Source organism: Gobio gobio, assembly GCF_949357685.1.
Source record: "Gobio gobio genome assembly, chromosome: 20".
NCBI lineage: Eukaryota > Metazoa > Chordata > Actinopteri > Cypriniformes > Gobionidae > Gobio > Gobio gobio.
In genome coordinates, this window is record NC_137113.1 from 45860570 (window position 1) to 45887859 (window position 27290).

Here is a 27290-nt window from a genome sequence, read left to right on the forward strand (position 1 = left end):
AGGAAAGGCTGCTCTCGCCGGGGTTAATGAGCGCTGAGCGCCGCTGATCCACTGGAGCTCACAACTCCAAAAACGGCAGATCAAATGTTCAAATAGGCACTCTCTTTATAAATAAACCACAGATTTGAGCTTTAAACGACTACATTATCGCCTAAAAATGTCTTAAAATGTTCAAATAGGCACTCTCTTTATAAATAAACCACCGATTTGAGCTTTAAACGACTACATTATCGCCTAAAAATGTCTTAAAATGTTCAAATAGGCACTCTCTTTATAAATAAACCACCGATTTGAGCTTTAAACAACTATCGCCTGAAAATGTCTTAAAACTATGTTTTGTCACACATTAACAGTAGTATTTTAAAAAAGGCATGTAAACACAGCCCATGTCAGCCATTTCTCAACGAGACGAGCCGCTGGCAGAAGCTCCTCCCATGACGCGAATTCGCATCTGTTGTGAAGTGAAGTCACGCGCGAATGAAGCGAGTAAACTCAAAATGTTCAAGCGTCCAACTTCGCGCGAATAGCGCGATTTATTTGCGTCATTCGTGTCCGGTGTGAACGCCACATTATAATGGCAGCGAATGGTTGTTTAGTTTTTGAAGTCCATAAAAGTGCATCTATCCATCATATAACTGCTCCACACGGCTCCAGGGGGTTAATAAAGGCCTTCTGAAGCGAAGTGGTGTGTTTGTGTAAGAAAAATATCCATATTTAAAACTTTATAGACTAAAATAACTAGCTTCCGGCAGTCAGCGGTACACAAGTCGACTTGCGCTAAAAGAGTATCCCCTGACGCAATGTCAATCAATCATCTTTGATGATAGTGGTCCTGACAGAAGTCTATCTTTTTGTCTATACAGTCCTTGGGGTCCAAAGTTGTTTTAAATGCTTCTTCAAAATATCTTCTTTAAATCCGAGTAAAATATTGCATATAGGTTTTGAGGGTGAGTAAATGGTCAACATTTTTGGGTGAACTATCCCTTTAAGACTACAATAGTCAACAGGAAGAGATGAAATATCACGGCTTGACACTTTAATGCTTCATCTGTTTGATTTACCATTATCTTAATGTGAAAGCACTACAGATACGTATTTCTCTCCACACTGCTTTCTTGACTTCAGAACGAGACCTCCCATTTAAACACAAACACATGTGAAACTTCGCCTCCTGCAATCCCGCAAATCACAGTTCACACAAACCCTCGCAGAAACTGAGCATAACTCTGCTCTTTAGATACAGAATTTGCAGATGATGCACACAGTAAAAGCAGTGAGAGGTTCAGTCTTGCTCTTTCACATAAAAACGTTTAATTTACAGTACACTTACAAAACAAAAGAGAAAGGGTCTCTGTACGTCATTCACAGATGGTTCTTGTTAGTGGTGAAGGCAGTGGGATCTCAGTAGGACCCTTTACATTTCACAGTTAAAGAACTTTCTTACACATTGAGCGTCTGTGATAGTGTCAAAAACCTGTGGAGTGAGAGATTGTGTGACATTTATTCTTAAAGAGTCAGACAGACGAATCAGTGGTGCCTGCATGTCTGTTCCAGATATGGATACACCCTGATATTTCATTAGCTTTTCCATTATTAAATCCAAAACATTCTTCCCTTTTTAAAAAAAGAAGAAAAGATGAACAAACAGGCTTAAGCATTTCGACAGATTTAAAGGAATTTTCTGGGTTCAATGCAAGTTGAGCTTCTGTGGCCTGCTTCCCATTACCACAGAAATCATTTTAAGTCTTCATTCACATTAACAGTAATGTATTTACACTGCAAAACAACAACAACCCTTACTCGGTATAAATGTATATAAATGTCCTTTTATAAATAATTAGTTTATTAACAGATATGTGTCCAATTTGCGTCAAATTTAAATGGGTAATATTTGTTGTGTTTTTTTGCACTTTAGTCTGCAGTGGTTAAAAAAAGATTTGGACATTTTGGAATTCAATTTCATAATCATGTATGATAACAGGATTTTTTTTTCTTGAGACTAGTTGGCCTTTTAGTTGCAGTTTTCAGATGACAATGATTTCCTGTGTATTTTGGATTTGCTAAATATTAAACTTGAATCACAGATAAAACGTCAACATAGGAAAAAACGAATGTGTATATACAATATGTACAGTTCACTTAAGGTTGCATGTAAAAATCATCAGAAAAAAAGAGTGAGGAGAAAAATAATCAGCATTGTGTTATTATAAATAATGTTTTCTACCAAGAAATTGTAAAGCTACACAGGCTTGTCCTCGAAGAGTATCTGAGCGTACACCGTTCCCGTGTTTGCAGATTTGGCTTCAGGCAGTGGCTTCATCAGTTCAAGCTCGGCGTATGTCAGACTCTCCTCTGCTATTTTGGGCTGTTGGGATGGGAAAACAGTAGCTCGCATATTAAATATTAAATACAACAATTGGCAGTTCTGCAATGCAAATAACAAACTTCTGTATATTTCATAAAAGTAACTTACCAAAACCACTTTTCTGGGTTGAGGTTTTAAAAGCTTTGGCTTTCGCATTTTGTCTGCAATGGGGGCTGAGATGTAATATTGTAGTTATTAAACTGAGATTTACAGTGTGCACTTCAGTGACATATCGAGGTCGATTTGGAAATGTTACTCTACCTTTAGCCGGGATCTCTGGTGGCACATCTGGCTGCTCAACACTTTTATTTTTCTTGTACTTCCTCACCTTCTTGGGAAGAGCTGGAGACAGACTGATGACACTCGTGACCGTCTCCCCTGAACTAGACACACATGGACACGCTTTCAGTTTCTCGATTTTGATATCATCGAAAAATGTAAACTACACTCACCTAAAGGATTATTAGGAACACCTGTTCAATTTCTCATTAATGCAATTATCTAATCAACCAATCACATGGCAGTTGCTTCAATGCATTTAGGGGTGTGGTCCTGGTCAAGACAATCTCCTGAACTCCAAACTGAATGTCAGAATGGGAAAGAAAGGTGATTTAAGCAATTTTGAGCATGGCATGGTTGTTGGTGCCAGACGGGCCGGGCTGAGTATTTCACAATCTGCTCAGTTACTGGGATTTTCACGTACAACCATTTCTAGGGTTTACAGAGAATGGTGTGAAAAGGGAAAAACATCCAGTATGCGGCAGTCCTGTGGGCGAAAATGCCTTGTTGATGCTAGAGGTCAGAGGAGAATGGGCCGACTGATTCAAGCTGATAGAAGAGCAACTTTGAGTGAAATAACCACTCGTTACAACCGAGGTATGCAGCAAAGCATTTGTGAAGCCACAACACACACAACCTTGAGGCGGATGGGCTACAACAGCAGAAGACCCCACCGGGTACCACTCATCACCACTACAAATAGGAAAAAGAGGCTACAATTTGCACAAGCTCACCAAAATTGGACAGTTGAAGACTGGAAAAATGTTGCCTGGTCTGATGAGTCTCGATTTCTGTTGAGACATTCAGATGGTAGAGTCAGAGTTTGGCGTAAACAGAATGAGAACATGGATCCATCATGCCTTGTTACCACTGTGCAGGCTGGTGGTGGTGGTGTAATGGTGTGGGGGATGTTTTCTTAGCACGCTTTAGGCCCCTTAGTGCCAATTGGGCATCGTTTAAATGCCACGGCCTACCTGAGCATTGTTTCTGACCATGTCCATCCCTTTATGACCACCATGTCCCCATCCTCTGATGGCTACTTCCAGCAGGATAATACACCATGTCACAAAGCTCCAATCATTTCAAATTGGTTTCTTGAACATGACAATGAGTTCACTGAACTAAAATGGCCCCACCGTCACCAGATCTCAACCCAATAGAGCATCTTTGGGATGTGGTGGAACGGGAGCTTCGTGCCCTGGATGTGCATCCCACAAATCTCCATCAACTGCAAGATGCTCTCCTATCAATATGGGCCAACATTTCTAAAGAATGCTTTCAGCACCTTGTTGAATCAATGCCATGTAGAATTAAGGCAGTTCTGAAGGTGAAAGGGGGTCAAACACAGTATTAGTATGAGTGTATATTATCACCCAGTGATGTAGCAAGTTGGATATATATAGAACATCCAACACAAAATATTTTCTTATTGAGTATTTGCATATTGCATTTAGTATTGCATAAAGTATTGAGTTTATACTTAAAACAAGAAAAAATGTCTGCCAGTGGGATAAGAAAAATAGAGATTTCCCCATTGGCAGATGTTTGTTATTGTTACATGTTACCTTGGTTTTGTGATTCTTAGTTTTGTTTTATAGACTTATTTCCATTGTTGCTGTATTTTGTCTTTAACCTGCATAAATACAGTATATACACTATATTGCCAAAAGTATTGGGACACCCCTCCAAATCACTGAATTGAGGTGTTCCAATCACTTCATGGCCACAGGTGTATAAATTAAGCACTGTGCAATAAGTCCTAAATATTCCACGTTCAACTGTTAGTGGGATTATATCAAAGTGGAAGCAATTGGGAACAACAGAAACTCAGTCATGAAGTGGTAGGCCACACAAAACCACAGAGCGGGGTCAGCGCATGCTGAGGGTCACAGTGCGCAGAAGTCGCCAACTTTCTGTAGAGTCAAGAGCTCCAGACCTCCAAACTTCATGTGTCCTTCAGATGAGCTCAAGAACAGTGTGTAGAGCTTCATGGAATGGGTTTCCATGGCCGAGCAGCTCATCCAAGCCTTACATCACCAAGTGCAATTCAAAGCGTCGGATGCAGTGGGGTAAAGCGCGCTGCCACTGGACTCTAGAGCAGTGGAGACGTGTTCTCTGGAGCGACCAATCACGCTTCTCTGTCTGGCAATCACATGGACGAGTCTGGGTTTGGCGGTTGCAAGGAGAACGGGACTTGTCTAACTGCATTGTGCCAAGTGTAAAGTTTGTTGGAGGGGGGATTATGGTGTGGTGTTGTTTTTCAGGGGTTGGGCTTGGCCCCTTAGTTCCAGTGAAAGGAACTCTTAATGCTTCAGCATACCAAGACATTTTGGACAATTTCATGCTCCCAACTTTGTGGGAACAGTTTGGGGACGGCCCCTTCCTGTCCCAACATGACTGCGCACCAGTGCACAAAGCATCGCTCCATAAAGACATGGATGAGCGAGTCTGGTGTGGAGGAACTTGACTGGCCTGCACAGAGTCCTGACCTCAACCCGATAGAACACCTTTGGGATGAATTACAAAAATTCCCATAAACACACTCCTAAACCTTGTGGAAAGCCTTCCCCAAAGAGTTGAAGCTGTTAGAGCTGTAAAGGGTGGGCCAACTCCATATTAAACCCTACGGATCAAGAATGGGATGTCATTAAAGTACATGTGCATGTAAAGGCAGGCGTCCCAAAACTTTTGGAAATATAGTGTAGCAAATCTCAGCTGTGTCATTGTTTATACTGTCTCAAAATGTAATCTGTCTTATCACACAGCACTATATAAAAAGTTGAATAAGCACGTCCAACTTTATCCACATACACTATTCATGTTTCTCACCTGTTCTGTGGACTCTTGACCAAATGATAATTTTCTAACAAAAAGGAGCAAATGAAAAAAATGTCAATGAGCAGATTGTATGATGAGGAGCATCACTAACATGCACAATAATTGTTTATATGAACATCAGCAAGGATCCTACCTTTTAATCGTCTCTTCCTCTGCAGATACTGACAGCTCACAGCTATAGTGAACATGCACATGCACAAGAGCCCAACACAACACACCAGCACAGCACACAGATACACATCTGAAACACAAGGGAAACAGCACTTCAGACAGTCCAAATACATGCATACTTACGTTCACTGCACAGAAAGACTCAGCAGCGCCTATATAACAACATTCTGTGCAACCTTTTGTATTGATTATCCATATCCTGGCAATAAAGAGCAAAAATTATAGATTTTTTTTTTTACAATTGTCATCATTTACCTTATGTCTTTCATCTTTTTTCTCACTCTTTTATATTTACAATGTTATCTCATATTTCACTCTTGATTGTCTATTTATAAACGCATTCTATCTATTGTTTAGCCTGGCTCTGCCCTCCTACGTACTTCCGCTCAATTTTCATTTTCGTCTGGGTTTGTGGTATATTTCCTGGTTTTCTCTGGCCAAATTTTAACTGGTCCAATCAGCAAACAGAGGGAGTGGCTGACGTTGATGCGAGCATTAGTTTGAGTTGTGGCAACGCTGACGAATATCCGGAAGTTAAAGCTGGAGCAAGAACAATCTTTGCTGAGTTTTGTTGGTGGCCATGATGTTGTGGCCCTCCTCCCCACGGGGTTCAGGAAAAGTTTGATTTTCCAGCTCGCTCCGTTAGTGGTGAAGGAGTTGGCTAAAGCCGAACACATGACATACTTCACGACCAAATGTTAGCAATTGGTTATGGCAGATCTAGAGTGGCCAGAGTACCCGCCTTCAAGGAAGTTAACGCTTGTCAATGGAGAGTTGCTAAACTCGTACAGGGGCGCAACTACCCAGTGCCAGAGGGGTATGCAGCAACAATTTTAGCGCCCCCCCCCCCAAATAACAAATAGTTATTAATAGGCTAATAACAAACATAAAAATAAACATTCGTTTTTGTAAGTAATTAAAGAGGAAATTATGAGTTAAGCAATATCATACGAGCAAGAGTGCTATTTTCCAGAGTAGCCTATATCAGCACGATTGCAAAATGCGATATTAATTTTATACAACAGTTCAATAAACAACAAGTTGTCCTTTTTTACAGTTTTGCTCTATTTCTCCAACAAAAATAGATTCAAACAAAGTATAGGTTTCGTTCTCGAATAATTCACAGTTTTTGAACAGTCGGTTAGAACGAATTAGTTGAATGATTCTAGAATCCACTCACGCTGCCAACTACTGGCAGTTCATAGTTTCATAGGCCTGGAATAATTTCATATTTCTATGATTAAAATATTATATTTAGAACATAAATCTAAAAATCTCATTACATTATTTAGGCAATTGTAATTACGTTAAAGTTTTTTGATAAATGGTAAGATGGATTTTGTTGATACTGATTTCATTTAATTCTATAGTGTATCGTGGTAAATAGTGTAATTACTTAAAAAGATGGTCAACAATATGTATCTTTACTTTATAAGAGGTGTGCCCTAAAAAGTAAGCACGCAATTTTGAGAACACCAAGGAAAGAGCGCCTTCTTTAGTCTGTTTGGATACTTCAAACACAAGTTTGCACAGCCTGTTTGGTTTACCTGTTTAGCCTACACGTTAATAACGTGCGTTTTGTCCGACTCATAGCGCGTGTCCTCGATGCGTGATTTACCATATAAGCGCGCGTTCTTAACGTGCGCTCTGGGGTCACGGAAAACGCGCGTCGGTTTTTTAAATAGCAAATCACGCGTCGAGGACGTGCGCTTTGATAGAAAAACCCGTACCGGAAACGCGCGTTTTCCTTGACCCCAAAGCACACCTTATAAGAACGCTTTTGTGGTAAAAAAGCGTTTTGACGTGTCAATGCGCAATCAGACGCCCGCCCAAGCATATATGAACACTTTGGCTTACCACCGGCCCCAGGCGCGCCCACTCGCGATATTCCATTATTATCCAAAATTCTATTATGGAATCTAATGAGGGCGCCTACTCTAGCCTGTTAGTCCTCTAAAATGTTATATAATATTGAGGAAATACAGAAATGATTTAGAAACACACAACAGCAGCTACATATAGAAAATCCCCCCCCCCCCCCCCCCCCAAAATGTTTTTCATACCATCGCTCTGGCGCCCCCAAGGTGCTGCGCCCCTATGCGCCGCATATAGCGCATACCCACTTTTTGCGCCACTGTCTCTGTACAAATGAAAAAGTCTAGTAGGACCAGGCTATCTATTGTAGGGATGCACGGTATACCGGTACTGGGAAAACACCGGTATATATTTTATTTCAAACGGTACAATATCATGATTTTGCTCATTTCGGTATATGCTACTGTTCCGAAGTTCACCGCTAGATGGCAGTGCGAAACTGACGCAAAATCGGCAAATGTGGCGCCATAGAGGAACAAAATGAATACAGCAGTTGATTCTCACTCAACACGCCCAAAACGAATTAATAAAGAGAGGATTAGACGTGAAATTTGGAATTACTTTGCTTATAAAACTGCTGAATAACCATCAAACCTTGCCAAGCATCAGTCACTTGTCATTCCTGTCTTGTATAAGACATTAAGAGATCGACAGGTGAGTACATAATTCAAACGATCTAATTAAGTTAGACATTTATTTTCTTTTAACACTCGTCAACGCACATAAGATCGTATTGTTTAAATATCATGAAATTTCCAGCGTTCATTTCAACCAGTGATGTTTAGATTTCATAATATTTGCACGCATACTATTTCACTATTTACATTCGCGAAAGACATAACCAACTGTGTTTATGTGACTACTCACTAAAGATGGACATTTTTTACATAATTTTGTGTGTAACGTTATTTGACTAAGGAAAAACAACTTAATTTGGAATGCACAAACTAATTTCCCGCTTCATAAAACCCCAAACTTAAGTAAAATTATGCGCAATACCAGCGCCTAAATTCAGACCCTGTATGGTATCGATTTAATATCGGTACTTCGGTATTAGATTGTGGTACCATACCGAAGCCAAAATTGTGGGATTGAGCCATCCCTAATCTATTGTTACAATCATGACCAAAAACAGCATTCAATCTTTGTCCCTCAGCTAAAATAAAATGATATCAAAAACTGTCAGTAGGTGGCAGCAAATCTTTATCTTAACAAGTTAGTCATTGAAACAAGAAACGAATCGTTCAAAACGGCTGATTCATTTGCGAGTAAACCTCACTTCTCTGATCTCAAGAGGCGTTCTAGCGACTGACGCTAGGAGTTGCAGCCTTTAGCCTCCTTATTAGAGCGTCCGACTCTCATGCCGGCGGACCCGGGTTCAAGTCCCGCTTGGAGCAGGCGGGCGGGCGGTTCGAACAGGAGGGGTTACACATTCATTCAGAAAGAAACTGAAACTGTTGTTGTTTGGAAATGCGCAATCATGGCTCTACTGTTTGGAACTATTTTCACAGGCAAAATAGAGGAAAAACAGACAAAATAGACAATATAGGGGAGCGCGGGGCACAACCTAATGGGGGGTTAGTTGTACTGTAACACGCATGGTTTAAAACTTTCCTCACATGCCAGGATGACAAAACTTGGTGTATTTACTAGTTGCCATATCAACATTATTTAGAGAAAAAAATTTGCAAAAAATTTTATATCTTTGGAAGAGATTACTGAAAATGTATTTTAACCATAGCAAAAGTAAATTTCTTACTTAAGTTGATTTTTCATCTCTGTTTTTTGTGTTTATTTAAAATAAGACAAATCTGATATTATTTTAATCTCCTATCTGTTATTTAAGAGTTGAGATGGTTCTTTAATGCTGATCTAACAGCAGAAGACACGAGCCGGGTTTAAATCCCAGTTGCGCAGGTGGGGTGTGTTGTAACACTGCGTTAAAATGAGCCCCTATTAGAAATATGCTATTATATTCTATACTTTTATGAGAGTCAATGTTCAGAAATTATTCATTTAGTAATATGCTTTAGCTATGCTGTATAGCTGATTTAGCGATGTGTTTGTTGTCAAACTCAAAAACTAGTATATTTTTAATGATAAAAAAGCCATTATTTTATTTAAAAAAAGTTAATAATTGTATTTTATTGACAAAATATTTTAGTTTGTCTTGGATATTTGTTTGATTATATCAGGTAACATTTTAAGCTGTCGTTTGGTCTCTAAAAGTATACACTGTATTAATGAAACAAAACCACATAATTGTAGATATGTGTGAAATTAATGTGGGAAAATATAAATACTCTGAACCCCAAGTAGATTTACACAAATTGAGACAGTCAAAAGGCGTTCGTTTGTGCCCCGCTCTCCCCTAGTGTCTAAAATGTACCTAATAGCCTATTAACTTATTGTTTATTGAATTGCTGTATAAAAATCAATATCACATTTGCAAACATGCTGACATTCGGGAAAACAACACTTTCTCTCATGTGATAGGCTATTGCTTATAAATTTTACAAGCAAGAACTTATATGGAAACTTTTTTTGCGCCATATCTTGGTTTTTGGTGGCATTTTTGCCCCCATTAATTTCCAACCCTAGTGTGTGCTAATAAAAAGGAAACATGAATTAAAACCAATACATCAGTCATTCACCGTTATTTATGTGTTGCCATTGAAATAGTGAGGTGATACATTCTGAACTAACAGAATGCTTATTTGGGTGAACTATAATGACAGATCATTATTCTGAAGTACCAATAAGCGTTTTGCATTTGTGCATGTTGTCATTTTATTTTGACATTTTGGAGCTTAAGCACTCTATAGTGTTCACTGTCATTATATGGAAGAGTCCTACAGGTTTCAGACATGAGGGTAAATTAAGTGACCCATTAAGAAAAACTCACTCCTTCCATTTCTATTAGATGATTTGCTGCATCTGAAAGAATGTGTTTAGTGAGGTTTTTTTTTTGTGTGTGTGTGGGTCCAACACAATATGGTTGAACAGAGTTTTGTGGCTCACCTTCAAACAGACTCCACAGTTCCTCCTTTGGTCTGCCGGCCGGGAGAACATGGACTGCGAGAGGAAGAAGAGAGAATTGCACACTCATCACTGTGGCTCCAGACCCTCGTAATTACATAAAACATGCAGTTAAATCAAGTAAATTGCAGGGGAAGATGTGTGTGGGATGACAGCAGTGAGGCTTTCCCTCTCTCTGGATATGGTTCTGGGTCATGGTGGCTAACACCCACTGTGATGCCCTGAAATACCCATAACCACGGCAGCTGACGACAGAAAGGCTAGCTGGCCGAGCAAACACAGCCACCTCGGCTACTGAGTAAGTTTAGCCGCGCTTTTGGGTGTGCAACAGATCACTAAAGAGCGTATTTGACTCACTTGAATCAAATGAGTTGAACTGATCCTGTGTGTTCTGTCAGCAGTAGAAGTGCAAGTTAAGCCATGCACTCACCTAAAGGATTATTAGGAACACCTGTTCAATTTCTCATTAATGCAATTATCTAATCAACCAATCACATGGCAGTTGCTTCAATGCATTTAGGGTTGTGGTCCTGGTCAAGACAATCTCCTGAACTCCAAACTGAATGTCAGAATGGGAAAGAAAGGTGATTTAAGCAATTTTGAGCGTGGCATGGTTGTTGGTGCCAGACGGGCCGGTCTGAGTATTTCACAATCTGCTCAGTTACTGGGATTTTCACGCACAACCATTTTTAGGGTTTACAAAGAATGGTGTGAAAAGGGAAAAACATCCAGTATGCGGCAGTCCTGTGGGCGAAAATGCCTTGTTGATGCTAGAGGTCAGAGGAGAATGGGCCGACTGATTCAAGCTGATAGAAGAGCAACTTTGACTCAAATAACCACTCGTTACAACCGAGGTATGCAGCAAAGCATTTGTGAAGCCACAACACACACAACCTTGAGGCGGATGGGCTACAACAGCAGAAGACCCCACCGGGTACCACTCATCTCCACTACAAATAGGAAAAAGAGGCTACAATTTGCACAAGCTCACCAAAATTGGACAGTTGAAGACTGGAAAAATTTTGCCTGGTCTGATGAGTCTCGATTTCTGTTGAGACATTCAGATGGTAGAGTCAGAGTTTGGCGTAAACAGAATGAGAACATGGATCCATCATGCCTTGTTACCACTGTGCAGGCTGGTGGTGGTGGTGTAATGGTGTGGGGGATGTTTTCTTGGCACACTTTACACTCTAAAAAAAGTTCTATATTGCACCAAAAATGGTTCTTGGCTCGTAATCATAGGGGAACCTTTTTTAGTGCTATATAGCACCAATTTTGGTGCTTCAGTGGTTCTTCAGCGGTTCTTCAGAGGTTCTTCAGCGGTTCTTCAGAGGTTCTTCACCGGTTCTTTGACTAAGGTGCTATATAGCACCTCTGAAGAACCGCTGAAGAACCACTGAAGCACCAAAATTGGTGCTATATAGCACTAAAAAAGGTTCCCCTATGATTACGAGCCTTTTTTTTTAGAGTGTAGGCCCCTTAAATGCCACGGCCTACTTGAGCATTGTTTCTGACCATGTCCATCCCTTTATGACCACCATGTACCCATTCTCTGATGGCTACTTCCAGCAGGATAATGCACAGTCACAAAGCTCGAATCATTTCAAATTGGTTTCTTAAACATGACAATGAGTTCACTGAACTAAAATGGCCCCCACAGTCACCAGATCTCAACCCAATAGAGCATCTTTGGGATGTGGTGGAACGGGAGCTTCGTGCCCTGGATGTGCATCCCACAAATCTCCATCAACTGCAAGATGCTATCCTATCAATATGGGCCAACATTTCTAAAGAATGCTTTCAGCACCTTGTTGAATCAATGCCACGTAGAATGAAGGCAGTTCTGAAGGTGAAAGGGGGTCAAACACAGTATTAGTATGGTGTTCCTAATAATCCTTTAAGTGAGTGTATATATATATATATATATATATAATATATATATATATATATATATATATATATATATATATATATATATATATATATATATATATATATATATATATATATATATATATATATATATATATATATATATATCTCAGAATCAGACCCGTTCACACCCAGAACAATAACCATAAAGATAAAGGTAAAGATACAGTTCTAAAAATCGTTCTAAATATAAAAGAATAGCAGAGTTCATACCACAAATGTAATGATAGCGGCAGAGAGAAACGATATTGTTGGAATCGCTTTCAGAACAATTTTTTCCAGCTTATAAACAATAAATACATTGAGAGCCAATCAGAAGCCATCCTGCTTTAAAGAGCTCCAGCATTTAAAGCGACAGACGACAAAACTGCAGCACGCGGTTAGAATAAAAAGAACGATATCGTCTGCTGGTGTGGATGCTAAAACAGTATTAGTTATCTTTATGGTTATAGTTATCGTTCTTGGTGTGACTTTACATGTGGTTAAACTGTTTTTATGTTCTCTTAAAACATAACTGACTGTGTTTATGTGAATACTCGCCAAGACCGGCATTTTGACGTTATGTATTTATTCTACTTTATGTGCGGGCGCTTTGGGTGTGAGCACAAAATCTGCTGGAATGAGTAAAATTATGTGCAATATGCACAATCCCATGCCCAAATTCAAGCCCTCTAACACCAACAATATTAGAATGAAATGAGTGAGTGAGGGGAGGCGGGTTTGTGTGTTACTCGCTGTCGGAGAGATGACAGAGAAAGAGAAAGAGCAGCTAGTATTGTGTGTCTATTCTGCGGGAAATGAGTATTGGAAACGTTTTGATAGAGACTGACCACTGCAGACCGGGAACACCCCACAAGAGCTGCAGTTTTGGAGATGCTCTGACCCAGTCGTCTAGCCGTCACAATCTGGCCCTTGTCAAACTCGCTCAAATCCTTACGCTTGCCCAATTTTCCTGCTTCTAACACATCAACTTTGAGGACAAAATGTTCACTTGCTGCCTAATATATCCCACCCACTAACAGGTGATGAAGAGATCAACAGTGTTATTCACTTCACCTGTCAGTGATCATAATGTTATGCCTGATCGGTGTGTGTGTATATATATATATATTGTGCTTCCCTAGTTCTAAAAATATTCTTTAAAACTTGACTTTTTTAACCGTATCATTACATATCATAAAATCAGGCTCATTGCAAAAATGTGACTGGCGACATTTCTGCAACATGATTATAGACTACATTGCTTTTTGCATGTTACACGATACTTTAGAAGAGAAATGACCAGTGATTGGCGCTATAAGCATGTTCAGTTTAATCCAAAACAGATGAATGTGAATCTGACAGTTTTATGATGTTGGCAGTGGTACACTATTCAATTCAGTTCAATTCAAATTTATTTGTATAGCGCCTTTCACACTACATATCGTTTCAAAGCAGCTTCACAGAAAATGCATCTACATTACAATTTAAATTGATTTGTATATGTTATGCATTTCAAAAATGCACATATACAAAGCACACAGATTAGCTAACTATCTATTATTAATCAATATAATAACTATGGCATTGAAATAAGAATACATGTTGTTAATGATTAGGGTATATAGAGATGAGCATGAGTGAGTGTTGATGCAAGATTTTCCTTTGAAATTTCGAGTACATTTTACAATTATTTACACAAGTAACACTTTGAATTTAGATTTTTTTTTAGTAAAACATGCTCCAAAAATAATGTTTTATTTACAACTTTGAATAATTTGTTATAGTGTACGTATCGCGGCAGTTCAAAAACAAAATGTCCGGCAAATGCTGGTATGTCACGTTTAAAAATAACACAGCACTGAACATGTTATAAAAAGCAAACTTTCTGAAGCAACCATGTAATTTTATCTGCTTCTTCAAGTCTTTGAACTCTTATATCGTAACACATGTTTATGGGACTCGTACCCGATCGCTTCACATCACAAGAGCAATTCTGTACCAGGTGAGCGACCGAGTTAGTTAACTATGTGAGAAAAAACACGATGGTAAAAGTGTTTTTTTACGGGACATAATATTGTGCAAGGATCTACACGAAGGCATGTCTTTATTGTAGAATCTACTGTGTAGCGTTTGTCACAGAATTAGGATGTAGAACACGTACAGCATGGCTTTGCGCTCTTATTAACCACACTGCAAATGTCTTCTGCTTTTTCTGCTTGCACATGGACTACTATTTATTTCTCTATTCGTGGCTCTTGCAGAAATGTGCTTATTTTTGGAGCCCTTGCTCATGCCTGACTGAACCGGGGAGGGACAAAAGCTCTATTGAGTCATATGGCTTATATTTGGACAAAAAAGGAGCCTGATACAAAATCTTCTGTGGTTTACTAAAGGCTAATGTCACTGTACAGGATGCCCTTTGCCAAAGACCTCACAGATGCATGAATAGAGATGCATGTTTCAATAGAGCAGCTGCATCAATTGACATATTAACGATTTCATTGCACGGCCGCAGCACATTCAACTATGAAAAGAAGTAGTGAAGAAATGAAAGAGTATAAAAAAGTAGGAATTTCACATTTTCCTCTGTCTCTACATGAATGATCACACTCATGACAACTAAGCCTTGATGGTTGGCGTGCCTTTTATTTAGCATGGCATTGCCATTGGAAATAAATACAACCCATTAAAGGCTTTATTAATTTGCAACACGTGCCGACAAGAGTCACACAAAACATCTCGCTACATTGTTGTCGAACCCACAGACACGGTCAGTATTCCCTGCTTTCTCTGCACTACTGTGTATTTAAATCTGCACCACATCCTCCCTCGCATGGCTGAGACACTCAGCGGCTCTCCTTACGAATACTCTCAGTGGAAAATGTGATCGTGTTTTAGGAACAGAGAGTTTTGAGCTTAGTGGTATGGCCTGGTTTTTGGGTCTACTTCACTTCTATGGTTGGATGACCTAAAATCAAAAACACAAATTCTCATTTAAATTGAGTTAGTTAAGGTTATGCATCAACTGAAATGTATAATTGTTCCATGCTAAGTAAGGTCTTGTATGGAAGAGTTTATCCAATGATGTGCAATGTGTTTGTAATCTTTTATTTTTGAAATTACTCTTTTAGCTGACGTCATGAATCCGTCTTCACTCAACCACTTGACTCCATACTTGTAATCCTCACTTTTCACAATCGCACAGGTTTTTCATCAGTTCCTGATGTATAAAATATCATGTTTCTCTCACCAGATTACAGCGGTAGTATTGCAAACAGCATCTTGAAAGTGATTTTTGACATGCACTTTAATTTAAATTAATACATTTGAATAACTTTAAAAAAAAGTGCTATTTAGAAGTATTTTTATGGTCCTATTATGCCCCCTTTTTACAAGATGTAAAATAAGTCTCTGATGTCCCCAGAGTGTATATGTGAAGTTTTAGCTCAAAATACCCCACAGATCATTTTTATAGCATGTTAAAATGGTCCCTTTTTGGGGGTGAGCAAAAACACACAGTTTTTGTGTGTGTCCCTTTAAATGCAAATGAGCTTTCAGGAAGAGGGTGGAGCTTCAAGAGCTAGTGTTAGCAGCTCTGATTACCTCACGCATACACACTGAAAATGACAGAAACTGCTCAGCCTTTTATGATCAAACCAGAGTCGGACAATGATGGAGAGACTCCAGAAGAGGAGACAACATGTAGAACGAGACAGGATGTTTCTGAAGGGATAGTTGATGAATTTATGAGATAATTATCTTCAAATCATTAGCATATTCTGTCATGATAATCTATAAAGCGCTGGTGTGAGAACTGTTGTGAGATGAGCCAGAGAATATCTGCTGCATGAAGAGAGAACAGGGATAGTTTAGTGTAATTACGGTTATAACTGATGATGTCATCTTGCTTTATGACATGCGTCTGCATTTGTGTTCGTATTGTATCAATAAATGTGAAAGACGGACGACAGCTTGAGCGACTCGACTACATCAACTCTTCCTCTTCTCCACATGTTCCCGGGGGAGGGGTTTATGTAAATGTTAGGGTTAGTGATTTGATGAACTGGTTCGACTGGTTCACTAAAAATAACTGGTTCAAAAGAACGATTTGTTCGCGAACTGGACATCAATGGACCAGAGACGGAGAGATTGCTTACAAAGTGGTATTGTACTGAGTTATGAGAGCGCTGTCAGCGCAAGTTTGTATTTTGTTTGTATCTGAGAGGTCTGAATAAACATGAGTCCCAGTCACGCAGAACCCGTCTTCCTCCTTATTACCAACTTTGTAACACATGTAATGTACCATTACAGCTGTCAAGATGAACGAGTTACGAGTAAGTGTTGATCATAGCATTATTTTTAGATATTTTCCTATCATATGAAAAGCGTCAGTGAGTACAATATCGCAGTAATAGAAAATGTAATCCAGTTTATTTTGGGGATAGCTGGCTAGCCTTGCCCGGATACCCTCACGCTGACCCCCTTCTGCTTAATCTCGCGCCGCGTTTGGTGCCTCCGCTGTGGGCCAGATGCAGTACTGGGGGTCGGGGATGTTGAAGGCCGACCGGTCAGTGCAGCCCGAGCTTCGGCGTGTGTGAGGTTTATCTCTAAAGATGTGGCTCTGCCGATGTTGAGCAGAAACTCACGACTGTATGCACATTTTAGAACAGATAGACGCGACAAGGACGTACAAAAACACTGACTCACAAGATAGAAAACACGAAAACACCGTTCTGTCGGGAGAGAGAGAAGCCGCAGCACGAATAATAAAGTTCTGTGTGAACTTGAATAATTAGCTACACATCAGAAATCCCTGATCACAGATCAGAAGGAACTGAAAAAAGACTTTGGTTTTCACTTGTACATCCAAACACTGAGAAACTGCCAGCATTCACTCGTTCACAAGCCATGATCTCTCGAGGACAAACAAATATGGCGCTCGCATGGGCGTGCCAGATTCTCTGGTCGGAGGAAAGGGAGGTAACCATTCCTCTTATGACGTCATAACAGGAAAATTCAAGATCAGCTCGTCTGGGCTGTCATTTTCTCAAAGGCAGAGAAAGACACCCAGAACTCGGTTTACACCGATCAAAAATTCTAGCCACTTGGGGACAATATTCAGGCTAGGGGAACTCATATTAATGTTGAAAAACCTCATAAAATGAAAATTTCATGCCATGGGACCTTTAAAATCAGTAAGTAATATCGAGTTTAGGAGATAGTACCTTGTTAAGTAATCAATAATTACTGAATGAGATTAGCCTCATTAATAACTATTAACTAACTGACAAATTATAAAGTACATTATTGTGTGTCTGAGACATAATCAATCATCTTTTTTACTCTGAATAAAATCATAAAATGCATCACTAATTACTCAAGTGTTACCTAGTCACTATGCAGGAACTACTAATGACCTGGACCATTGTTTTAAAGTGAAAAAGAAGTTTTTCACTTTAAAATAATGGTCCAGATCACTAGTAGTCCTAGAAGGGTGATTGGGTAACACTTGGGTTATTAGTGATGCATTTTATGACTTTATTTAGAGTAAAGGAGGACAATCTTCAAGAACTACTAGTGATCTTTTTCACTTTAAAACAATGGTCCAGGTCACTAGTAGTTCCTGCATAAATACTAGGTAACACTCGAGTAATTAGTGATGCATTTTATGACCACGTTGAGAGCAAACCCCTCACATCTCAGACACGTTAATGTTGTGATAAGTAATTAATTAGTAATTCTTTATAATTTGTCATTGTTACTTATTATTTCTTAGTGAGACCAATCTCTTTCAAAAACCTAATAAAGAACTATCTTAGGCCTGTCCACACGGAGACACGTTTAGCTGTACAAAATTTGTATTGTATCAGCATATCTTCCAGACGGATCCGGCGTTTTGGGAGCCTGAAACCGGTATTTTTTTAGGTTACACTTTATTTTGATAGTCCACTTTAAACATTCTACTAACTATAAGTAACTTTGCAACTACATGTCAACTAACTGTCATTAGAGTATTAGTTGACTGTCAGTAGACTGGTAGGTTATGGTTAGGTGTTAGGGTTCGGGTTAGTAAAATAAGTTGAATTGTAGTTGCCAAGTTACTTATAGTCAGTAGAATGTCTGTTGGGGGACCAACAAAATAAAGTTTTAGTAAATATCAGACAGTCTACAAATACTCTAATGACAGTTAGTTGACATGTAGTTGCAAAGTTACTTATAGTTAGTAGAATGTCTAAAGTGGACTATCAAAATAAAGTGTTACCTTTTTTTAAACCATATCCCAGAGTGGATAAATCTGAAACCGACACCCTTGTGTTTTCCGGTGTACAGCCAATCCATATATTTTGTGAAACGTCGATGTCATTTATGAAGGGATGTCATGAAGGGACGTCGATGTCAAGACTAGAAGGGATACAACTATGGGCACCGGGTATGCGCACATCAATATTGCGTCATTTAATTCCTGTATTTGGATTTATTGTAAGGGTTTAGGGTTAGGGAAGATGTAGGCGTTAATAAAACACAATCTGGTAAGTAGGAAATGTATTTATTGTTATTTTATCATGAGATTTTCAGACCGTTGCTATAGCCCTTCTAGCCACAACTCTTCTTCTCCATTTTTAGTGTATTTCTTTTGCAGAGTTACAGCGCCACATACTGGCCTGGCATTAATACTACATTGTTTTGAGTCGGTTTCAGTGGTTTCGTGTATACGCAGATATTTCCTGAGACGAGGGGAAAAAAAGATTGGATAGGGAAAGCTCTGACTTCGTGTGGATGTGGCCTTAGTGCTAAATTCGATATTATTTACTGATTTTAAGCTTGCTTCTATATTAGTTAATAGTAGTAGCTGAAGTGTTGATGTAGTACTGCTCATTAGTCCTGCATTACTTCCTCCATAGTTACCTATTAAGGACGAACCACCATTATTCTAAAGTTAAGCAATAGGTTTGGTCAGTTTTACCTGAAGGGAAAGACTGCACATTTTAAAAGTGAATTTTGCAGATGTTTGGCAGTGCACTCACATGTAGATAACACACATGCACTTAAAGCCACAGACATCCCATTTTGATTTCCTGACGTCTTTAAGTAGGCCATGCGACGGCCACCCACAGTGAGCACCGGCGCCCCTTTTTTGGTTTGTTTTTTTCTTTTCTGCCTTTTATGACTCTTGCTGCTTTGCCGTGAACCCCTCCATACGTTCAAAATATGTCTGGACTTATTCTGTCTTGGGTCCAGAGAGCGACAGTCTCTCCACCCTCTGTGCCGTGCGTGTGTCTGTTTGTCGTACAGTAAGTTAGTAAAGGAAAACTCCACTCTGCAGCCAGTGTCAATAGCGTTTGGCTGTCGCTACGCCAGTGTTCACTTTGTTTCTGTCAACTCCCGACTGCCAAAAGACAGATATATAGCGCGTAAATATTAGATCACATTTCCACATGTTTTTAATGGAAAATCTAACACATACAACCCCAAAAGAGTTTCTCGACATGTCGCTTTTGCGGTGAGTATTTTGTCAGATGTTTCAAACCTCGAGACGATTTAAGAGTCTAGATGAGAGAAACTCAACGAAAGTCATATGGAATAGTGCTAGTGAGGGCCGCTTTCAAAATCCTGCTTTTGTGAAGCTTCAAAGCCTTTATGAATCAAACAGCAAAAGTCATGCGATTACAGTAAACGAGGGTTCGTTATATCATAACCGTTTGTAAAGAGCTTTACAGTAGGTAATAGTCTCTTACTAACCAAGCTCTCCATAAAGCAAACAAAACAAGCCCTACAATTTAATAGAATAACTTGTTTTATACAGACACATATTTTTAATAGATTTAATAGATATTAGGGGTGGGAATCTTAAGGTACTTAACGATCTGATTCCGATTCTGGGAGCAACGATCCGATTTCCCAAAATGATTCTTAAAGGATTAGTTCACTTTCAAATAAACTTTTGCTTATAATTTACTCACCCACTTGTCATCCAAGATATCCATGTCTTTCTGTCTTCAGTCGAAAAGAAATTAAGATTTTTGATGAAAAGATTTCAGGATATTTCTCCATATAATGGAAGTCAATAGACCCCAAACGGTTAAAGGGCCAAATGCGCGCTCGTGACGTCACGTAAACGCAATTACTTTGAAAAGGTCACGCTAGACGCAAAGACGTTTGAATATGTGGATACGGTCCTCCTTCCACTCATTTGTAAACACTGACTTGGTACTTCCGCCTGTGTCTAGCGTGACCTTTTCAACGTAATTGCGTTTTATGTGACGTCACAAGCGCCTATCACTGAACAGAGCAAGGCGAGCATTTGTGCTTATAAAACTTAAACTTTATTTATAAAAAAAAAAAAGACTGATCGTTTTGCTAGATAAAACCCTTATTGATCGTCTGGTACTGTTTGATGTGGTTTAAAGCCCTTTTGAAGCTGTACTGAACCTCTCATTTGGACCTTGAACCGTTTGGGGTCTATTGACTTCCATTAAATGGAGAAATATCCTGAAATCTTTCATCAAAAATCTTAATTTCTTTTCGACTGAAGACAGAAAGACATGGATATCTTGGATGACAAGGGGGTGAGTAAATTATAAGCAAAAGTTTATTTGAAAGTGAACTAATCCTTTAACATACATTTTTGGTAACTAATTATCCTGCTGTGAAAATACATGAACTTTACATTTTAACCAAAATTGGAGTTACGCATGCACAGTACTGGTGAAATGGCAGTTTGAATTGAACACAGAATCGATTCTGAATTTTTGAGAATCGATTCTGAATCGTTAGATAACGAATCACGATTCATCGATGCATCGACCTTTTCTCCCACCCCTAATAGATATACCGTATTGTTCCGAATATAAGATGACCCCCCCCCCCCTTTTTTCCGAGATGTACCTCTGCTTTTTGAAGACCAAATCTTGTCTTTTAAAGAAAACACTTTATTTGAAAATAATTTTAATATTCATTATTTAAATGTTTCATTTCTGTATTTAAAGTATAAGGATAAAGAATCAATTCCACAACACCATTTTGGAGCACTATAAGAATCAGTGAACAAGTGTGTGATTTTGGACACAGCAACAGAGTCGTCACAGAGTCAGTTCTGTCAGGATCACTATCGTCAAAGTGATAGACAATTAGCATATAGTTTAGATTGGCGGTATGGTTCTGTTCTGGGCAAGAACTCCCTGCGCATCCAAGCAGCCTAGCCCCCTGAAGTGATAACCCCCCCTTAGGGTAAACAGAACACTGATGTATTGCAGATAGCATTAATGTCAATATTAAAATGTACAACCTAATTCGGGAATTTAGTCTGATTCAGGGGGAATCAGAATGCCAAATCCTGTCTGACGAGAGGAGGAGCTGGGGATGGAGGAGGGTAATTAACTCCGGAGAACACGATAGCAGCTGATGATACTGAAGGAGCTTATATGCATGCTGGGATAGGCATTGTATTCCTATAGGACGATGTGATCAGCTGATGTGGCGAGCTTGACTAACGTGCCCTGCCAGAACTAATGCTATACGCTGGATTTCCTGTGCTGGAGTCGACTCTAGAGCTATTCAGAGTCAAGGAACCGACTCTTGACATCGACTCCCCATCACTACCCAACGATTTACTTTCACTTGAGACATAACCGGCTGTGTTTTCATGAATACTCTATGCGATGGGAATTTTGACATAATTGCATGTGTATTCGAACATTCAAGCTCAATAAGATGTGAAAAAGGACTGAATTTGTGATCGCATGCTGAGAGACACTAGTCGTCATCCTCAGATTCTAGTCAGAAAATTGAGTCAGATTCTGCTCCTTTGGGCTGTGATTATGGGGTGTTTCAACCGAACCAGGAAAGAAAATGCCTCTGCACTCAATTGGATAGACCTACAACCAATCAGAGCAATGGAGCGACGCATAGTTGTCAACAGAACTCAACTGCACACACGCTGGAAGAAGTAGAAGAAGAAGATGAGTGTAAGCGATCTTTGCCGGTGTTGCATAAGAATTTAAGGATACAAGGAGTACTTATCAACACGGTCATCATTTTTGAGAGAAATGGTAAAGGTGAACTTATATACGAACAAGTTTAGAGTTAGAACAAATTCAACCCAAGCGCTCTTTGGTGACGTGGATGATCACGTTACTGTTGATCATCTGTCCATCATCGTATAAAGCCTGCCCTGACAATTTGATTGGTCCGAACAGCTCCTATTCGTGCATGGTTGCTCCACAACGGATCAAGTCCAGACCGAATTTCCCGAACTCAAATGTTGTGGGCGGGGCTAAGATCGGCTGGCATCCAGGCTGTGTGCCAGTCAGCGAGTGACCGCATTGAGTAAAAAAAGCATGCACAGACCAATCCATATTAAACCCTGCGGCTCGTGACGACACATTGGTGTCTTAAGACATGAAACAATCGGTTTGTGCGAGAAACCCTAGTTTCAATTGATTCAAAGTTTAGAAAAGCTTCGTTTCTCCCCTCACTAAACAGTGCTGCACGTTAGACAAACCTCTGAGCTGCGTCGAGGCCGAGCCATTGGTCAAAGCTTTCCATCGCTCCTGATGCTTCTTAAACTCCTGCACCCTGCAGCTGTAAAGACCCCTGTCCTGTTCGCTGACCTTCACAATGAGGAGGTTGTATATCTTGCCGTGTTTGACCACTGTCAGTTTCATTTTGGGCTTGCGGAAGCTCTTGGTGTAGTTTCCGTAAAACTTGGCTCTCTGCATGTTCACCCGCGCCACCAGCAGCTCCTCTCCTCCCGACTCCGGCTGAAACATCCAGCGCACCACAGGCAGACTCGCCGACCGGCGTCGCTGGCTCACCTGACACGACAGGGTGATGTTTTCCCCCTCAGCCACCACCGTGAACGGAGAGGGAGTGACCGTGACGTTGATGGCCGAGCACACATCTGGAAATGATGTGACATTGATGAGAGAGAGGCAACATTCAATGGAGCCTCAATATTCAAGAAAAATGAGAAAAAATATTAAACACAAGTCATTTTTTATTCAGCGTCTTAGTTGTGTAAGCCAGCGATTTGTCTGTAGGACTTTAAAAAGCATTGTAAAGCAATGCATGCTGGGAAATTAAAAGCGAGAGCCTTTCCAGACCCTGTTGCTTCTGCTTAACGAGACTTTTTGACAGGCCATCTGGAGAACATTACTTGGGTGGATCTCAGACTGACATCGCCACAAATACATATATTATTATATATACACTAGTGTTCAAAAGGTTGGGGTCGGTACGATTTTTGAAAGAAGTCTATGCTCACCAAGACGGCATTTACTGTATTTAAAAACGGTAATATTGTCAAATTTATTCCTGTGAATTTTCAGCATCATTACTCCAGTCTTCAGTGTCACATGATCCTTCAGAAATCATTCTAATATGATGATTTGCTGCATTTATGATTATTATTATTATCAGTGTTGATAATAACTACTTCATATTGTTGTGGAAAGTGACACATTTTCCCCCCAAGAGTCCTTGATGAATATAAAGTTCAAAAGAACTGCATTTATTTGAAATAGAAATCTCTGTACTGTCACTTTTGATCAGTTTAATGCATCCTTGCTGAAAAAAAGTATTCAATTTCTTTAAAAAAAACTCCATTGACCCCAAACTTTTGAACGGTAGTGTATACTTAAATTATTTATAACAATGTGTGTGATATATGTAGTATTTGGACAGTTTTGCATATTAATACCTACCAGAATGTCATTGCAACAGAACTAATTTAACTTAACTGAGCCGCTTTTTACATTCTTTGTAACCAGATGCCCTGGAGGTGATGTGTGTGTGTGTGTGTGTGTGTGTGTGTGTGTGTGTGTGTGTGTGTGTGTGTGTGTGTGTGTGTGTGTGTGTGTGTGTGTGTGTGTGTGTGTGTGTGTGTGTGTGTGTGTGTGTGTGTGTGTGTGTGTGTGTGTGGATGTTTGAGGTCAGTTCCCCAAACATAATTTTGTGAAATATTGTACAAACCGGAAATAATATAACATACATAGTAAGTACATAAACCCATAATATGTATACGTTTCAATGTATATTTATGAATTTGGAAGTTTGAACATGGACATATAAATCTGGAATATAAATAGACCATAAACAAAATATGTCACAATCACAATTTTCCATTGGCTGTAAGCACTTTTTAAAGGAAGAAAAAACCTGCGTGTCAGTTATTTCTGAGGATTTTATGCTATTTATAAACTCAAAGTGACGCATATACACACACAGAGATAGGATTTAAGTTACAATAATGAGGATGTTCCTTATATACTTGAGTCAAACCACAGTGTACTCATAGCCGAGGAGAAAAAGTGAATTACCAGGAAAAAAACCAACATTTTAAATGTTATACTGCCCTAGCATTTATACTGAGGCGTTTATAGTGTGCATATGCCAGCTTGGCTGATTGGAACAACACACAGATCACATCTAGTCTTGAACTTTATCTCTCAGAACCACATAAAAAAAGAAACATGCATTAGATACAAAACCGGTTTGCAGTCACTTGCAACACCTATGCTGATTTACTAAGCTGAACAATCTCAGTCGATCACATTAATCAGACAGACCGCACTTACTTCCAAAGAGGACGTTAGTCAGGAGAGCTGTTACCACTGCACAGATCTTCATTCTCCAGTCTGATGGACTCCATGCAACTCCAGTTAAATCTCTCCGCGAAAAGTGCCTGTGAATTCCTCTACTCTTTTTTTCTTCTCCTTCTCCTCTGTGTAACCCGAGACAGGGCACGCTCTGTTTTTACTTAGTGTACACCCTCTATCCTCCCCCTTTGTACAGGACTACACTCAATGAAGGAGATGCCATTTCCTCTTCATCTAGCTTTTGTCCAGTCCAGTTGGAGGAAGTTAAACAGGGTTTACTGCCAGTGAAACATTTCATACACAGGTTCTGTATGGGCGTCTATGGTTTCATAAAGAACATTTAACATCCATTCTAGTGAAGTAACTTCACCGGAATGGGATGACACGTGGTGACTTTTGTCGCATTAGCTATGTGAGCACACACATGATTTGGATAAAGTGCAGTGCCTCCTAGTTCTACGACAGAAAGGCGGCTCACCATTGGCTCACACACACGTGTGCTCGGGCCCTATCTAGAGCTGCAACTAACGATTATTTTTTCTGTCAACTAATCTAACGATTTTTTTCCCTTCTTTTTCGATTAGTTGACTAATCTACCGATTATTTTTCCAGATTAATCTGATGATTCTTTTTTACTGATTATTGTATTTCAAAGAGGGTAGAGAATTTGTAGATTATTTTAACATGAAATCAATGAATGATGACAATATGAATTGTATTTCAGGAAGGGTAGTGTACTTAAGCCATTTTATAATGAAATATATGAACACAACAAGCTTTTTAAACATTATGTTTACTTTTCATCATAAAATGTATACAGAGTAGGCCTAATTAGGAAAAGTTGTTTACTATAATAGTTGAGTATGATTTACTTATTGATTTGTGTCAATAGTAAACGAAAATGCACTTGTATTTATCTGCAAAAGGTTCACATACAGGAGCTTTCAGCATAGTTTTAATGTATAACTAGTCGTCTATTTTGAAGATACACATGTGCATAAACAACGACTAAAGCTCCCAGAAGTTTTTGCCCAAACTTCAAAGACACATTTAAATGATTAAAACTAGAGGCATATCTTAACTTTAAAATTACTTTAATCATGTAAACTACCTATATACAGCATGTTATTATGCATATGTGTTTGGGACAGAGGGGGACCGGGTCGCATTAACAGGAGATATATGCAGCCCATAATAAATAAAAGCACAAGACGTACTGGGGTCGGAGAAGAACACCGGAAAATGTGACCGCATGGACAATATTCGTCTGTATTTGTAACACACGCCACGGTTCAGCTGCGCGAGACGAACACTGGCAGTGTGAAAGCCCAACGGGCGCGCGCGCTCAATTTTCTACCGATTTTCAAAACTGTTTGGTTTGTTATAAACGTCAGAGATGTAGTTATGACTCTGCATACTTATGAAAAAATATTTTCATCCATAATTATAGCCACGTTAATAACGTTTGTAAGAAACCAAACCATTTGTAAATCCGTCAAGATTTCAGCGAGATAAAAGTATTTGTGTTCATGCAGATCACTCGCCTTACATCAGGAACCACAGAGCCCTGCCTGTGACAAGATGGCCGCCGGTGATGACGTTAGAGACTCCGCTGTAAGACATCTAGCCTTATTATGGATATCTATGGTTATCGTCCCCTGTCTCGTTTCTGCACCGCCTCTCAGAAACCTGTCACTGATCGTATGAATATGAAGGTTAGGTGCATTTTTCTCGGTGCACACAATACCTTCCTCAGGAAGGACTTGAGGCAAAAAGAGAGAAATATATGAGAAATAAAAGCTTTTTTTATGTAAAATTGCTCAATATAGTCGGGCGATCAGCTTGTTGTGACGGCTCGCACTTAGGAATGCAGCATGTGTGAATGAGCCCACCTTATAAGGGAAAGCTGAGAATTTTTTTTTACAGAAATAAAGCCATAAAAGGCTTAAAATTAGTGAAATCTGTAGCATAAACCAGCGAAAAGTGAGGAAATATGTTCAGTAACATATGTAGAAAAGATTTAGAGAGAAAAGAAATGTATTTAAGAGATAGATCTGGTTTTTCCTCCACAACTAAGTGCAAACTGGCATTCAAATCTGCCTCCGTTTTGTTAGCAACACCCAACTTCCAACGATCCAATCAATTCCTGAAGGACGAAATCCTACATTTTTTCTAATTTCAGAAGCCGTTTCACTCGGATATACGTCACAATA

General features: G+C 39.4%; 1 protein-coding gene and 1 long non-coding RNA gene across 3 annotated transcripts in view; both read right to left on the bottom strand.

Annotated features, from left to right (window-relative positions):
• Positions 1 to 27290, bottom strand: part of LOC307117027 — a 527365-nt gene that overhangs the window by 345340 nt on the left and 154735 nt on the right. The gene's annotated exons all lie outside the window — the stretch shown is intronic.
• On the bottom strand, positions 1023 to 25212 carry vstm4b (V-set and transmembrane domain containing 4b). Of its 2 annotated transcripts, XM_079801676.1 has the most exons (9): positions 25057 to 25202; positions 22983 to 23381; positions 11559 to 11615; positions 10550 to 10603; positions 5616 to 5723; positions 5474 to 5507; positions 2627 to 2748; positions 2474 to 2538; positions 1030 to 2365 (listed from the first exon to the last, which is right to left on the bottom strand). In XM_079801676.1, the coding sequence occupies exons 1-9, from the start codon at positions 25106 to 25108 to the stop codon at positions 2240 to 2242; spliced, it is 1017 nt and encodes a 338-aa protein (XP_079657802.1). In that variant the 5' UTR covers positions 25109 to 25202; the 3' UTR covers positions 1030 to 2239. The 2 variants fall into 2 exon arrangements, with proteins under 2 accessions (XP_079657803.1, XP_079657802.1); XM_079801677.1 differs by lacking the exon at positions 11559 to 11615 and having other exon boundaries at positions 1023 to 2365; positions 25057 to 25212.